The sequence below is a fragment of the Nothobranchius furzeri genome, chromosome 14, assembly GCF_043380555.1.
Source record: "Nothobranchius furzeri strain GRZ-AD chromosome 14, NfurGRZ-RIMD1, whole genome shotgun sequence".
NCBI classification, from domain to species: Eukaryota; Metazoa; Chordata; class Actinopteri; order Cyprinodontiformes; family Nothobranchiidae; genus Nothobranchius; species Nothobranchius furzeri.
The window spans coordinates 59961536-59977633 of NC_091754.1; the positions used below are offsets into that span (position 1 = coordinate 59961536).

Here is a 16098-nt window from a genome sequence, read left to right on the forward strand (position 1 = left end):
TGAGGCCCCGGATGAGTTCCCTGTTCCGATGCCTCGTGTGTGTCGAGACGGTGAAACTAATATGTTTAGCGTTTGTTGGGACCTGAAATGACTCGCGCTCCAGACCGGCGGTTTAAGAAAAGCCGACGTAGGCCGAAATCCAAATTAGGGTGGGCGTGAAGAGCGTTAAGAGGGTTTATTCAGGGCGTCCCTTTGGCTCTTAAGTGAAGCAGTTGGGTTTGATATTTTCTGTGTGTCCAACTCAGAAAATGAAATTTAATGATGACAGTGTTGGATCAGCAGAAAACCACTGGAGGCTCCAATCTTTCTGGCTGATATGATAACGGCCGTGAGAATTGCTAATCTACTCCTCCAGAAAGGGAAATGAGAGATTGATATCCCCCTTTTTTCCCTCCCCCGTCTCTTCCGCTCAACATTCTTTGAATTTAGAAAAAAGTTCCTTTCAGAAGAAATGATGAAAGTGTCGATGAACAACAAATGTGCAACAGTAATCGTATTTTTCTCAGGATCCATTATTGTCTTACATCTGTGCTGTCGGTGCGTTTGAGGCTCCCGGGATAAAGTTTGGAATATGACTCTTGGATTTAGAAATTGAGATCAAAGCAAGGATGACAGATGAGACAAGATGAAAGCTAAAACCCCACTTTTTTCTCTCTCTCTCTGTGTGTGTGTGTGTGTGTGTGTGTGTGTGTGTGTGTGTGTGTGTGTGTGTGTGTAGGTGCTACCTTTGACGTGGCCATGCGATTCTTGTCCGAATGTCCGTGGAAAAGGCTCCAGGAGCTGAGAGCTTTGATCCCAAATGTCCCGTTCCAGATGCTGCTGAGAGGGGCCAACGCTGTCGGCTACACAAACTACCCTGATAACGCCGTCTTCAAGTGAGTCACTCATGCACGCACACACACACTCACACACAGATTTTATCTGACTGGTTATCTCTAGACTCATACACAGATGGATGAGTTGTAATATTTATCCAAACTTTTTATTCTTCAACTTTAAATCCCCCAAAATCTTTATTTTTTCTAAGGCTAACAATTAAATAAATGTTTTTAGTGCAATAAATTGCTTGACTTTCTTAGTTAGAGGTATGGTGGGGGGATGTTCTGAGTTTCAGGAAAGATCCGTCCTCTCCACGTTTTTACAAAATGCGCATGACGCCCAGTTATCCTCGAGCATACTATGTTTACAAGTAGCTGCTGGCCTTGCAGCACACGCTCACTCGAGAAAAGCAGGGATGAGGTCCTGCCCCAAGTGGAGGAGTTTAAGTATCTCGGGTCTTGTTCACGAGTGAGGGAAAACTGGAGCGTGAGATCGATAGGTGGTGTAAGAATTTAATTTACATTTTATTTAATGAGCCATGAGATTCCGTAATAAATATGAAATCAACCTTATGGATCTGTGGGTACTTTTAACCAGAAGATTGGAACTTTTTATTGCAGGGATTAGATAACAGCTTCGTATTCACTCGGGGACAACAGAAGAGAGAGTCGAGTTTAAAAGTTAAAAGATTTATTACTAAACAAATTAAAACTAGACTAACTTTAAACACTAAATGTATGGTGTAACTAAGGTGAATGAGACGGAGAATGGTGTAGTGTGGAATGTTGCTCAGAACCAGCAAATCCGAAGAAACGATTAGTTCTGATTGGAGTGAAGGTGATGTCTTCGTGCTAAGCTTTGATTCGGAGATTCATAAACACACACTGAGACGCCCTTCTTTCGGCCTACGTACCCTTAGCGGAAGTCCCCGTTAGATCAGGAATTTCGAGGTCCAGCTGGACCCTCTCTGGAACCGAAGCCGGTAGGAAAAGCAGCGGTTGCCGACCAGTCCAGTCTTGAGATACTTCCGGGTCATGACAGTTTATCGGCATCTAGCAAGACCCAAAACGGGGTCGTGATGGTTCAACTTTTATTCTGAAAGGAACCGTTGCAGCAGTTGGAACAGCAACAGATTTTATCCAGCTTGTCGTTGGTTCTTTTGGCTGAAGAGGAAAGTTACGGATTGGCCACTCCGACAACTTCTCTAGAACGCTTTGAACTGGCGTTAAAGATGACGTGGGCATAGTTTTTTACTTCGGATGTTTTGGTTTACGGTCGAATGAAAAGGTGACAGATTTAGCAAACACCACCAAAACCACGCCTCCGTCAGATCCGGCAGATTCTGATTGGATCAGTGAAAGTAATGTGTGATGTGGCTTAACCTTACGTGTGATCAGTCTCTAGTGGAGTTCTGAGGTTTGTTTGTTAACACCTCCTAACATGGCACGTCCCGATTGGCCACGTAAATCGTAATATGAGAATATTAAAACGGAATCACTTGCGGAGTGATTCAGCATTCCAGCATTCTGTTAGTTGATCTAACTCTGACTGGCCATCGGAGGGAAACTGTGCTCACACCGCATCTCTTGACAAGCTTTCGACAAGCTAAAAGCTGCCTACAGCTGGCACAGCAAAACGGTTCCTGCAGAACAAAGCTGATACATTTCCGACTCCCTAAGAGTCCTTCTATACGCAAACGATTCCATCTATCTGTTGTGACTCGGAAACATCTCTGGACTGGCAATCAGAGCTCCTCCGTCTGTTTCGGTGTCTGTTATTGTCATATTATTTAGAAAAGTCCTCTGACTGGGTTGTTTCCATGGGAACCACACGGATGGCGAGCACCTACACATGTTGTCTTTTGAGATCGACAGACCACGAGACTTGCGCGCGGTGCATTGTAGTTATTGAGGACGGAGGGAGATTTAAAAACCCGGAAGACAGTTTTTCTCTGTTGGGCTCGGTGTTTACATCTCCAATCAGTCCTTCTGCGGTGTAAACTAGCAAAGGAATTTAACCTCTCTTAATTCACAAGGATGTATAAAACGAAGGAGACTGCTCCCGAGACTGGCTCGACGCAAAATCTAGAGAAAGGTACAATCGAGAAGATCAAAGGATTTAACGGGTTAGACCCCTACCAACACAAAGACTGGAGCAAAGGCATGTTGCCCAACTTTACTCACACACACACATATACAGGTGCTGGCCAGTAAATTAGAATATCATCAAAAGGTTGAAAATATTTCAGTAATTCCATTCAAAACGTGAAACTTGTACATTATATTCATGCAATGCACACAGACCAATGTATTTCCGATGTTTATTACGTTTAATTTTGATATTTATAGGTGACAACCAATGAAAACATCAAATCTGGTATCCCAGAAGATTAGAATATTCTAAAGGCCAATGAAAAAATGTTTGTTTCTCTAATGTTGGCCAACTGAAAAGAATGAACATGAAAAGAATGTGCATGTATAGCACTCAATACTTAGTCGGGGCTCCTTTTGCCTCAATAACTGCAGTAATGCGGCGTGGCATGGACTCGATCAGTCTGTGGCACTGCTCAGGTGTTATGAGAGCCCAGGTTGCTCTGATAGTCGTCTTCAGCTCCTCTGCATTGTTGGGTCTAGCGTATTGCATCCTCCGCTTCACAATACCCCATAGATTTTCTATGGGGTTAAGGTCAGGCGAGTTTGCTGGCCAATCAAGGACAGGGATACCATGGTCCTTGAACCAGGTGCTGGTGGTTTTGGCACTGTGTGCAGGTGCCAAGTCCTGTTGAAAGGTGAAGTCTGCATCCCCATAAAGTTGGTCAGCAGCAGGAAGCATGAAGTGCTCTAAAACTTCCTGGTAGACGGCTGCATTGACCCTGGACCTCAGGAAACAGAGTGGGCCAACACCGGCAGATGACATGGCACCCCACACCATCACTGACGGTGGAAACTTTACACTGGACCTCATGCAACGTGGATTCTGTGCTTCTCCGCTCTTCCTCCAGACTCTGGGTCCTTGATTTCCAAAGGAAATGCAGAACTTGCTTTCATCAGAAAACATAACTTTGGACCACTCAGCATCAGTCCTTTCCTTTTTGTCCTTGGCCCAGGCGAGACGCTTCTTGCGCTGTTTCTTGTTCAAGAGTGGCTTGACACACGGAATGCGACACCTGAATCCCATGTCTTTCATGAGTCTCCTCGTGGTGGTTCTTGAAGCGCTGACTCCAGCTGCAGTCCACTCTTTGTGGATCTCCCCCACATTTTTGAATGGGTTTGTCGTCACAATTCTCTGCAGGGTGCGGTTATCCCTAGAGCTCGTACACTTTTTTTCTACCACATTTTTTCCGTCCCTTCGCCTGTCTGTTAATGTGCTTGGACACAGAGCTCTGCGAACAGCCAGCTTCTTTAGCAATCACCTTTTGTGTCTTGCCCTCCTTGCGCAAGGTGTCAATGATTGTCTTTTGGACAGCTGTTAAGTCAGAAGTCTTCCCCATGATTGTGGTGCCTTCAAAACAAGACTGAGGGACCTTTTAAAGGCCTTTGCAGGTGTTTTGAGTAAATCAGCTGATTAGAGTGGCAGCAGGTGTCTTCTATATTCAGCCTTTTCAGAATATTCTAATTTTTTGAGATACCAAATTTGGAGTTTTCATTAGTTGTCACTTATGAATATCAAATTTAAATGTAATGAACATCGGAAATACATTGGTCTGTGTGCATTGCATGAATATAATGTACAAGTTTCACGTTTTGAATGGAATTACTGAAATATTTTCAACCTTTTGATGATATTCTAATTTACTGGCCAGCACCTGTATATATATATATATATATAACTATATGGTGCTAAGTGTGAGTGCATACACCATGAAGTGTTTAGTAACGTCAGATCTCTGCAACAAGCCCAAGTCCAGCTTACCGACGGGTGGGTGCAGGACCTCGAAATGTGCAGAGTCGGACTGAAGACCGTTGTGCGCACGAAGGTAAGTCGGCCTTTTTCTCATGTCGATGTTATAATTACTCTCAACAAATCCGTAGATGAAGGTTCTAATAAAGTCAGTGGAGGGACGTAGCCCAGTCCGGATCGCGTTCCAGCGTGCTGTAGGCCGGTTTGCCTGCATACGACACAAATAGCAGCCCGCAAAGCTAATGTAAACAAAGCATTCCGGCGAAACAAATGGGCCAGCAGAGGCCTTGTTTGTGACCTGTATCTACAAATTCGCTATTAATCAATTTCCCTCTGGGATTAATAAAGTATTTTTGAATTGAATGATAAATCACTTTACTGCAATACATAAACTTACCTTTATGGAAATGTCTATAGCAGACCAACATGTGACATGGGGTGTCCTCGAACGTTATGTTAGGTTAGCAGCAATCCACGCCAGCCGTTGCCTCTTTGTAGCGTCCGACACATCGATCGCTGGAACAACCGCTCTTCCACGCAGGAATTCGGAAAAAAAAACGTGTACCTTTGGCTATTAGCCTTCCCTGGTGGTCATGCGACCTAGTATGGCAATCAACAACACAACAAGCTCTGACCATGTTTGGGGACAACTGTCCGGAAAAACATAGAATGGAATGAGGGTGCTAACGGTGGTTTGGGGGGGAGGGCTGTCCCTCATACCTACAATCCTTTGCGGGTTGAAGCCGGAAATGACGACACGTTTTCAATCTCAATAGAGTATAGTGGAGTATTTTCTTTACTGACAGACTGTAAACAGAAATAAAAACAAATGATGTTTAACAGAAATGAACAGCAAGTTCTTCCCTTCGCTATAGAAGTGGTAAACGAACCGACTGCTTTGGTTTATTTAAATTATTTTAACTTTTAAACTCCAGACTTGGACAATATTTAATAGTTTGACACACTTGAGTCTGATTCTGAGAAGAGGGGAATGTAACACACACATGTAATACGTATCTGACAGCATTATTGGTTTCTGCTCAGTTTTTTAAACGATCTGATTGGTTAACCGACCCTAGCCCTCAGAGCTGCTCTCGAGTCACAGAAACAAAGTCGAGACGTGGACATGGGCGTAGTCCCATGACCCCTGGAGAGTCCTGACCTTTTTCATGTACTTGACCTTCAAAGACTCAAGTCTCGACTTGAACCTGGCTTCAGTCTTTGAGGAGCATGCTTGGTTCTTGACGTGGACTTGAGAGTTGGTCGCCGGTTATGATCCGCTCTTGTTGGCGGATGGTGGTTGGTACCAGCTAAACACACAGCCGTAACACATTCAGTCAGGGCCGTGTGTTTAATGTGTATGTTGTCTCCGCTCGCTCACTTACACATCAGTCATACAGCTGTGTACTCATGATGCACTCTGAGCCGTAAACACACACACACACACACACACACACACACCTCTGTTCCAAATGAATTCACAAGCTTCCTCTGATCTGATTGTGGACCACACACACACACACACACACACACACACACACACACACACACACACACACACACACACACACACCCGCAGTTGCCGACACAGTGTGACTCCACTCACTTGAAATAAATTAGAGGCTAATTTATGACTAATGCAGCTGTCCCCTCCTCATGTCGTCCCTCTGAATCACCCTCAGACCTCCCCCCTCCCCCTCCCCGTGTCTTACCCACCTCTCATCCTAAATGCATTATTTACTCTCTGATACCTCACTGTTTGGTTGCCTCCATTCATCTCCCCACATTCCACACTCCTCCCCTCCCTGTTGCTCTTCAAGTCCCTCTTCACTCTGCATCCCAAAGGGGGAGCGCCATTGAAAATTTGCACATCATTGTGATTAATGGCTCTGATGTGTTTGCTTGGCTCCCCCTCTCCTCCCCCCGCGCGCTGTCACTCCCCCGCGCTCGGCGCTCTGAGTGCAGCAGCTCGGCTAACTTAATTATCTTTATTATCAAAATCAAATCGAAGGGCATCTTTATTCTTTCACTGATTTAATTGAATTGTACAGGAAAGATCAGGGAATCCTGTGTGTTTAAGACGTTTTTTTTAATCCAAACACTCCAGACAAACAAAAATAACCATTTTCTGCACGAAGAACTGGACGTGTAAGACGGTGCAGCGTTTTTGATTTGATGCCACATAAAAACACACACCACAGCACATTGTGCTGTAATATTACTGGACACACACACACTCAAATTAGACTGGTAATCCTCTGGTGGCACAAATAAACACACTGACACAAAATATGTCTTGTTTATTTCCTGAAGCAAAAGCTCAGTGTGCGTAGATTTCCCATTCACAGCAACACAGCCGCAGCCGGCGCTCATTGCAGCTATGAAAAACCTGATTAAGATAGCGGGGCAAAGGCAATAATGAGGGATTTACCACAAGCAGCTTCGATAATGACTGGAGTACACATTTGTCTCCAGTTGTTGTGTTCCCCTGCAGGCCGTGTTTCACGCACATAGCAGGGATATGGCAGCATTTATAGCAGCGATATGGAAATGAACCCCTAATTCCCCCTTCATGTTGACGTCTCGTTATACAGATGTTTGGAAAAACTCTGCTTCACTGACCTGCTGTGGCTGTCGGGTCCCGACAACAAAAACGACAGGGAGGGTTTGTCTAACCTAAAGTCTCTCCCCAGGTTCTGCGAGGTGGCCAAGGAGAACGGCATGGACATTTTCCGTGTGTTTGATTCCCTGAACTACCTGCCGAACATGCTGCTGGGCATGGAGGCTGCAGGAGCGGCGGGTGGCGTCGTTGAGGCCGCCATCTCGTACACGGGCGACGTCTCTGACCCGATGAGGCAGAAATACTCGCTGGATTACTACGTGAAGCTGGCTGATGAGCTCGTCAAAGCTGGAACCCACATTCTCTCCGTCAAGGTGAGGGAATAAAAACGCCGTGCAGGAGGGATCCAGCTGTTCCCCTAGAGAGCTGTTTGCTGCCTTTTCGTATTCCAAGAATAAATCCAGCCTGGAGAATCGTTGTTCCCCCAGCCAGCTTCTGGAATATAAAGCAGCCATGAAGGAAGATTTAGGAAAAGCAATAATAGAAGTCTGAGCTAAACCTAAACCTGCTTGGTTTCCACTAATTGTCCTCTGGATGTAGCTTTATTCGTTTCTTGTCAAACATTTGAGGTGAGTACAAGTCCTGCTTTAAATGTAAGGTTTAGTTGCATTTGGTAATGTTACATAAATGCTTATTAGCAACAAACATGAAACTAAGTCTAAGAAAGAACTTCATTCTGTTAAAGAGACACTAAATACATGTTCTTCTTCTGCCTCCTACTGGTTAAAAGCAGAATTACAACTGTGGTAAACACCCCCTGCAGCACTAGGGTATCCGCCGGTCCTTAAAAAGTCTTAAATTAGCTTTTCCGAATTTAAGGCCTTACAAATCCTTAAAAATGACAAATAATCCTTAAATAAAGTTTCCAAAGGTCTTAAATGACCAAAGACCCAATAAACAACATTGTTTTATTTCTATAAAATTTTTGTGAATTTCTAGTTAGTGTTCAGCATTTTTTGTGTACGACGTTGGCGTAAGCGGAACCGTACACGTTCTGTTGGTTGTGAAAGGGGGCTATTTTAAGAGGAGCACGTTAGCTGGTTAAGCTAGTGGGAGCTTGTGCCATGGGGAAGTGCAAGTTTAATGGTAACTGGAAGGCTAATCCCACGTTCGCGACGTGGTTAGCACCGGTTCCAGGCAATAGCTGGAAATTATAGCTTAAATTTCATTTTTAAAGTAGCTTAAATTTGGTCAAAGTGGCCTTGAAAAAGGTCTTAAAAAGTCTTAAGTTTGGCTCCCTTAAACCTGCAGATACCTTGTGCACCTTGCTGTAGCTAGCGCTAACAAGAGCTAAAGCTGGCTCAAGAACCACTGAAACCAGCTTGAAAGCAACAACTAAAAGTGTTTTGAACATTTTAAAGGTTCAGTGATGAATGCATCCTTAAGCACAGCATTGCTTCCGCTTTGTGAGTTGACATCACTCGGAAATAATTAATTTCTCTATTCAGGCATGATGGAATATTGTAGATAAGAATCATAAACTCCCACTCTGCTGCATCCAGGATCGTCGCACTCAGCAGTGGCCGTCTCATTAAAACCCTAGCATAACTAATGAGCTCCACATTTATAAGCAGAAATAGACGAGTGTTATAAATTCATAGATACCAAACGGAGCACAGCTAAGTTCCTCATCATGAATTATGCCTCTTCCAGGCAGCGGATAGATTATTGGTTTTATTAGTCTGTTAAATCAACAGATTTGAAGGTCTTAAACGTGTCGGTGTTCGTGACTTAAGAAGCATGAAGTGCGCATATTTATTTATGCCATATTAATAATGAAATATTACCAAACTCTATTATAGACGGGTTTCTCACACATCATAATATCTCTACAGTTTATGTTTCTGCACTTTAAACTGGTGGAGTTAGCGTAGCAACGTCAAGATTAAAATCAAGCAATGTGGGGGGGAAAAGTGAAAATCATGAGATGAAAATAGTCATCAAATCCAAGTACATTAATAGAAAGGTGAAGGGAAGGAAAGGATGTGGTAGAAAAAAGTGTAGAACAATGGGGATGACCGCACCCTGGAGAGGATTATGAAACAAAACCCATTCATAAATGTGGGGGAGATTCACAGAGTGGACTGCAGCTAGAGTCCGTGCTTCAAGAACCACCACGCACAGATGTATGGTTTCAGCTGTTGGGTTTCTTGTTTCAAGCTACTCCTGAACAAGACACAACATCAGTAGGGTCTCACCTGGGCTAAAGACAAAAAGGACTGGACTCCTGCTGAGTGGTCCAAAGTTATCTTCTCTGATAAAAGTAAATTTTGCGTTTCCTTTGGAAACCACGGTCCCAGAGTCTGGATGAAGAGAGGAGGACAGAATCTGTTGCTTGAGGTCCAGTGTAAAGTTTTCACAGTCAGTGATGCATGGGGTACCGAGTCATCTGCTGGTGTTGGTCCATTGTGTTTTCTGAGGTCTAAGGTCAACGCAGCCGTCCACCAGGAAGTTTTAGATTACTGTATGCTTCCTGCTGCTCTATGGAGATGCAGATTTAATTTTCCAATAGGACTTGGCTCCTGCGCACAGCGCCAAAGCTACCAGTACCTGGTTTAAGGACCGTGGTATCCTTGTTCCTGATTGGCCAGCAAGCTGCCCTGACCTTAACCCCACAGAAAATCTATGAAGTATTGTGAAGAGGAAGATGCAATGGTCCAGACCCAACAGTTCAGAAGAGCTGAAGACCACTAGCAGAGCATCGTGGGCTCTCATAACACCTGAGCAGTGCCACAGACTGATGGACTCCGTGCCACGCTGCAGTAATCCGGACCAAAGGAGCCCCACTGAGTGTTGTACATGCTCATACTTCTCATGTTCATGATTTTAGCTGGTGAACACGTCTAAAACTCCTTTTATTGCATTGGTCTTAATTGATGCTTTAATATTCTTAGATACAGAATTTGGGATTTTCATTAGTTGTCAGTTATGATCATCAAAATAAACATTTGAAAGAAATCTGTAACGAATGAATCTAATTTACAAGTTTCTCCATTTGAATGGAATTACTGAAATAAATCAACTTTTTCATGATGTTCTAGTTCAACGACCATCCGTAGAAGCAGGTACTGTGCGACTGGGTTGCGCTTATCAAACCGTCTCCATGAATCCTTTTGGTGTTCCTCTCCAGGACATGGCCGGCCTCCTGAAGCCTGAGGCCAGCAAGCTGCTGATTGGCGCCCTGAGAGACCGATTCCCAGACGTGCCCATTCACGTGCACACGCACGACACAGCTGGAGCAGGAGTAGCGGCTATGTTGGCCTGTGCCGAGGCTGGAGCGGATGTAGTGGATGTTGCAGTGAGTTTATTTCATGAACAGAACTTTCTAGTGTACCTGAAAGCATGAACAAATGTAAATGATCTACCAGAATAAATGTCCTTCGCTATCTTCACTGGCACACCTTGTCAGAACAGCTTCATGTAAGTAATTGGCTTCTATTGCAAGCTTTGGTTTATAGGGTTTAACTGGCGCATTAATCAGGGGTGATTAATTAATCAGGGGTGATTAATGCGCCAGTTAATATTATCAAGCAGTTCCTTTTTAACATCAATAAATGATGAGAAGTGGTTGCCACGCCCAGTAATCTCTATCAGATATGCTAATATTTACTTGATTTTCAGTGTAAAATGGCTCTTGGGAGGACAAAATGTTCTGTTTTTTATCACTGATCACTACACGAATATAAATCCTTAAATGGACACTCAACTGGGCAGGTCTTATGGAGCGATGATATTTAATCACTATGAAAGATGTCAGTTTGAAGAAATGGCGACCAGTTCTTACCAGATTGCTGAGCTAACGGCTAGATCAAAGCGGATGAACGATGAATAAATATTCTTTTGCCATAAATCATGCTTTTAGCTGAAGCAGCCTTCCTACTGATTGTTCTTAGGTTGACTCCATGGCGGGGATGACATCTCAGCCCAGTATGGGCGCCATGGTCGCCTGCACCAAAGGGACCAAGTACGACACCGGTGAGTGACCGTCACGAGAACTATTATAATTGGCCGGGGCAGACGATAAGTTGTGTTTTCCATGTAAGCATAAGAGTTAAAGTTATTTAGACTCACAGGTCTTAAGGCATCTGAACAACAGACCTAAGATTTAGGCCCTGTCCACACGTAGCCGGGGATCTGCCAAAACGTAGATATTTTTCTACGTTTTGGCCTGTCATCCACACGAAAACGGAGTTTTTTCACACGAAAACGGATCTTTTTAAAAACTCCGGGCAAAGTGAAGATCTGCGTTTTCTCCGTTTTGGGTGTCTGCGTGTGGACAGACAAAACCGGAGTTTTAAGGTCCGCAACGTCACTTTCCGCGACACAAACATGCTGACATCACGTGTGCGACCTGTGTTTACACTAGCCAACAGCATGGATGCCCTCAGAGCTGCGCTCGCTTTATCAATTGTCCAAGCGCTTTCTGCTTGTTTGTTTTTGCAAGCGGAATTACTGCTCCTTGCGGAAGACCACAGACGAAGGACGAGGCTAAGAACGGGGGAAGTACTGCCGCCTACAGGTCTGGCATGTCCTTAACAACGTATTTATCCGGGTACGTGTGGACAGAGTTTTTTTTGGTGTCCTTAAAAAGTCTTCAAAAGTCTTAAATTAGCTTTTCCAAATTTAAGGCCTTGATAATCCTTAATAATGACAAATAATCCTTAAATACAGTTTCCAAAGGTCTTAAATTACCAAAGACCCAATAAACAAGATTCTTTTATTTCTATAAAATTTTTGTGACTTTCTAGTTAGTGTTCAGCATTTTTTGTGTACGATGTTGGCGTAAGCGGAACCGTACACCTTCAGTTGGTTGTGAAAGGGGGCTATTTTAAGAGGAGCACATTAGCTGGTTAAGCTAGTGGGAGCTTGCGCCATGGGGACGTGCAAGTTTAATGGTAACTGGATGGCTAATCCCACGTTCGTGACGTGGTTAGCACCGGTTCCAGGCAATAACTGGAAATTATAGCTTAAATTTATTTTTTAAAATAGCTTAAATTTGGTCAAAGTGGCTTTAATAAAAAGACTTAAAAAGTCTTAAATTTGGCTCCCTTAAACCTGCAGATGCCCTGTTTTTTAAACGAGGTGGTGTGGATGCAAGTTTTTGGAGGGGCGGATATTCGTTTAAAAAAAAACCCGGCTACGTGTGGACTAGGCCTTAAATAAAAACAAACAAAACTATCCGTATCAGCTGAAAACATTGGATCAAACTACATGCAACAATATCAATAATTCATTTCAAACACTTAACGATAAATGCATTGTTGCTTTGTTTGTTTGTTTACCATTAGACACATCAGAGCGGCTGCCTTCATTTTAATTAGTGACAACTCCTTTATGCACGGTTTTAAGGGCAATGTGCGTCAATGTTCCTCCACATGACCCCACGCTACATTGTTGGCTAACTGTTGGTTTGTGCTCTCTGCTGTATCCCAGAATAAAAAGCACATCTAAATATGTTTATGTATTTAGCAGACGCTTTTGTCCAAAGCAACTTACAAGTGATAATCGGCATGTTGCCCTTGAGGCTAACAACAACAATAACAACAACTTGACATCAATCATGGAGAGGAGGGAACAAGGAGTGGACAGTAGAGAGGGAGACAGGTGAAGGGAGGGTGCTAGCTTAGAAGATGCTCTCTGAAGAGCAGGGTCTTCAGGAGTTTCTTAAAAATTGAAAAGGAAGCCCCTGTTCTGGTAGTGCTTGGTAGGTCATTCCACATTTGTGGAACGATGCATGAGAAGAGTCTGGATTGTCCTGAGCGTGGTGTAGGCACTGCTAGTCGACGATCCTGGGATGACCGGAGCGGCCGGGCCGAGACGTAAGCCTTTGCAAGAGGATTCAGGTAGATAGGAGCCGTACCATCTGGGACTTTGTATGCTAGTGTTAGCAATTTGAATTTGATGCGTGCTGCTAGCGGTAGCCAGTGGAGCTCAATGAACAGAGGGGTGACGTGTGCTCTTTTTGGCTGATTGAAGACCAGACGCGCCGCTGCGTTCTGGACCATTTGAAGAGGTCTCACAGTACAGCCTGGAAGACCAGTTAGAAGGGCATTGCAGTAATGGAGGCGGGAGATGACAGTAGATTGCACCAGGAGCTGGGTGGCATGTTGTGCTAGGTATGGTCTGATCTTAGCTACTGGAAGGCATTTGGCTCAAACTTGCACTGTATGCTGGTTAGTTGTGTTGGATCAAGGTTGGATCCATGCCTACGGTAAAAAACTGCTCCTGAGTAAAAGAAGTGGTGAGAGTAGCGCCCCCTGTGGTGCTCCTGAGCTGCTGACAACCTGCTCAGAGTCGGACACACACACCTTCAGTAGTCATTAAGACAGGTGACTGCTGATTTGTCCACATGTCTTCTGGAGATCCTTGTCGAAGAGGTGCTGCAGAATCCCACAGAGCTGGTCTGCCAGGGCCTGGAGGACTCGGGGACTTGCCCCGTCTGATCTAGTAGCCATGTTCAGGTCTGTAGTCCATCCAGATGCTTCTTCACACAACTGAAATCGGTCAACAGGACAATCTGCCGTACACCATAGAAGAAGTAGAAGTACCTCTGTCTGCTCACGTTTCCATAAAAAAAGTCTAAATCCTCCAAAGCAGTTTGAAACTAACGCGGTTCCTGAGCATCTGCCATTCTCGCACTGTCACAGCTCTGGTTCTAGGCCTGCCTAACACCTTCCTACACACTTGGCAAGCTGGGCCGTGCTACTGCTGGTATTTGTCTACATTTCTAGGCTAAGCTCCAGCATCTGCTGATGTTCAATCAATCAATCAGATTTATTTATGAAGCGCTTTTCAAACAAAGTGCTTTACAAAATGACCCCAAATTCCCACAACAGGTTAAAAACATTAACAGACATATGCTAGCACACGCACACACACACACACACACACACACACACACACAAGTAAAAATTATATTTGGCTGAGTCCAGATGAGCCACGTAAGGTAAGGCAAGGAAACACCATCAGAGGAGCCGTATGCCCCGGCAGCATCAGGTCTTCCACACTAAATCAGGGCGCTCAGTGGAGGGGGAGCATAGACCCCCACCTATAGAGCGCCCAAGAAGCAACAGTCGACCACCGCTCCCGGGGCAGAGGGCCCCTACAGAGGCAACACTGGATTAAAATGAGTAAAAATATAATAAAAGAGCTCATATAAGGGACAAAAGTTAGAAAATAAGTAATAAATAAAGTCATATAGACAGTAAAATAATCATATTAAATAATGAAACTGTGCTAAAATATAATCATGTAAAGCGAGAAATGAAACTGTAGTAAATATTTAGATAAAAGCTAACCTAAAAAGACGGGTCTTGAGCCTGGACTTAAAAACATGAACGTTCACTGCGGCACTGAGGTCCTCTGGCAGCTCGTTCCAGAGGCGAGGGCCGTAACACTGGAAGGACGCCTCGCCGTGAGTGTGTGTCCTGACTTTAGGGATGACCAGGAGACGCCTGCCAGAGGAGCGCAGAGGCCGTGAGGGTTCATATTGTAAAAGCAGTTCTGATAGATAAGAAGGCCCAAGACCGTTAAGACACTTAAAAACCATTAGAAGAACCTTAAAATGGATCCTGAAACAAACAGGGAGCCAATGCAGTTATTCCAAAACCGGAGTGATGTGCTCCCGCCTCCTGGTCTTCATCAGGACACGTGCTGCTGAGTTTTGTAGAAGTTGTAAGCCTGAGATGCTCTTTTTGGGAAGAGCAGAAAGCAGGGCATTGCGGTAGTCTATTCTACTGGTGATAAAAGCATCAGCATCTCCGTATTGGCCCGAGAGAGAACGGGGCGGACTCTGGCGATGTTCTTTAGATGATAAAAACCCATGTTGTCGATGATGGTGGAGCAGCAGAAGGATCCATGACTGCGGTGGACGATTAAACAGATGAACCAGTTGTGGGAGGTCTGCTAGGCTGGAGGCAGGAGCGAAGATGCTGAACTGAACCTAATAAAGAACACCATCAGTTCATCGCTTCGTCCAGACTCCTGTTTGTCTGATTCTCCTGCTTGAAGCCAGCGATGCTCTTCATCCCTGACCACACACCGCTCTCCTGGAGCTTGGCCTCTTTCCTCTACGCCTCGTTGTTTTTTCTCATCTTGGCTTTAAGTTGCATGGATGTCATCTCCATGTGGCTCACAGTGCATCCTCGTCTGTATCCTAGAGACATCCCTGCAGAGTATCTTCAGCTTCCTGTGGCACCACCTCCTGTGGCATCTGCTCAAACAAACTACGCCAGAGGGTTCATTCCCGCCAAACTAAAACATGCTTAGTCTTATAGTGTCAGCAAAGTCTGAACCTGTTCTCATCGCCGTCTTCTTCGCAGCACAGAGACCTGAAGGACTCAGCTGAAACGCGTAGTCTTGTTTCATTTTAACGCCGGTTCTTATAGCGAGGAGCAGAACCGCATAGCAACGAGACAAAGCCTTCCCGAGAGCACCGCCAGCACTGAGGAGACGTCTGTCTGTTTCTAGGCGATCACAGTGATGATGTAATAGTTATTGATGTTTGTGTAGACGTTGGCTGTGGCGTTAGGAAGTGTCGTTTCAGTCAATCTACGGCCGATATTGTGTTTTCAAGAGCAGCTTATTAGAAAAATCTCCTTCAGATTCAAACGTTTATTACAGTTCGTGGATGCTAATGAGACAGTTTGTTAGATCACCAGTCTTACATAGAGATAACTGTGGAGTCCTTCTGCAAGCTTAACATGAGGGGAGAGAATCCATCAGCAAATCAATGGTGCATTTGTGATTATGGCCCTGAG

At 44.5% G+C, this 16098-nt stretch overlaps 1 protein-coding gene across 2 annotated transcripts in view; it reads left to right on the forward strand.

The window, feature by feature from the left end:
- The window catches only part of pcxb (pyruvate carboxylase b), a 471382-nt gene that overhangs the window by 412253 nt on the left and 43031 nt on the right, over window positions 1–16098 (forward strand). For both annotated transcript variants that reach the window (XM_015952373.3, XM_015952374.3), the window contains exons 16-19: window positions 719–875; window positions 7413–7653; window positions 10470–10637; window positions 11233–11314. In XM_015952373.3, the coding sequence (XP_015807859.3) occupies window positions 719–875; window positions 7413–7653; window positions 10470–10637; window positions 11233–11314 (648 nt within the window). The remainder of the gene's footprint in view (window positions 1–718; window positions 876–7412; window positions 7654–10469; window positions 10638–11232; window positions 11315–16098) is intronic.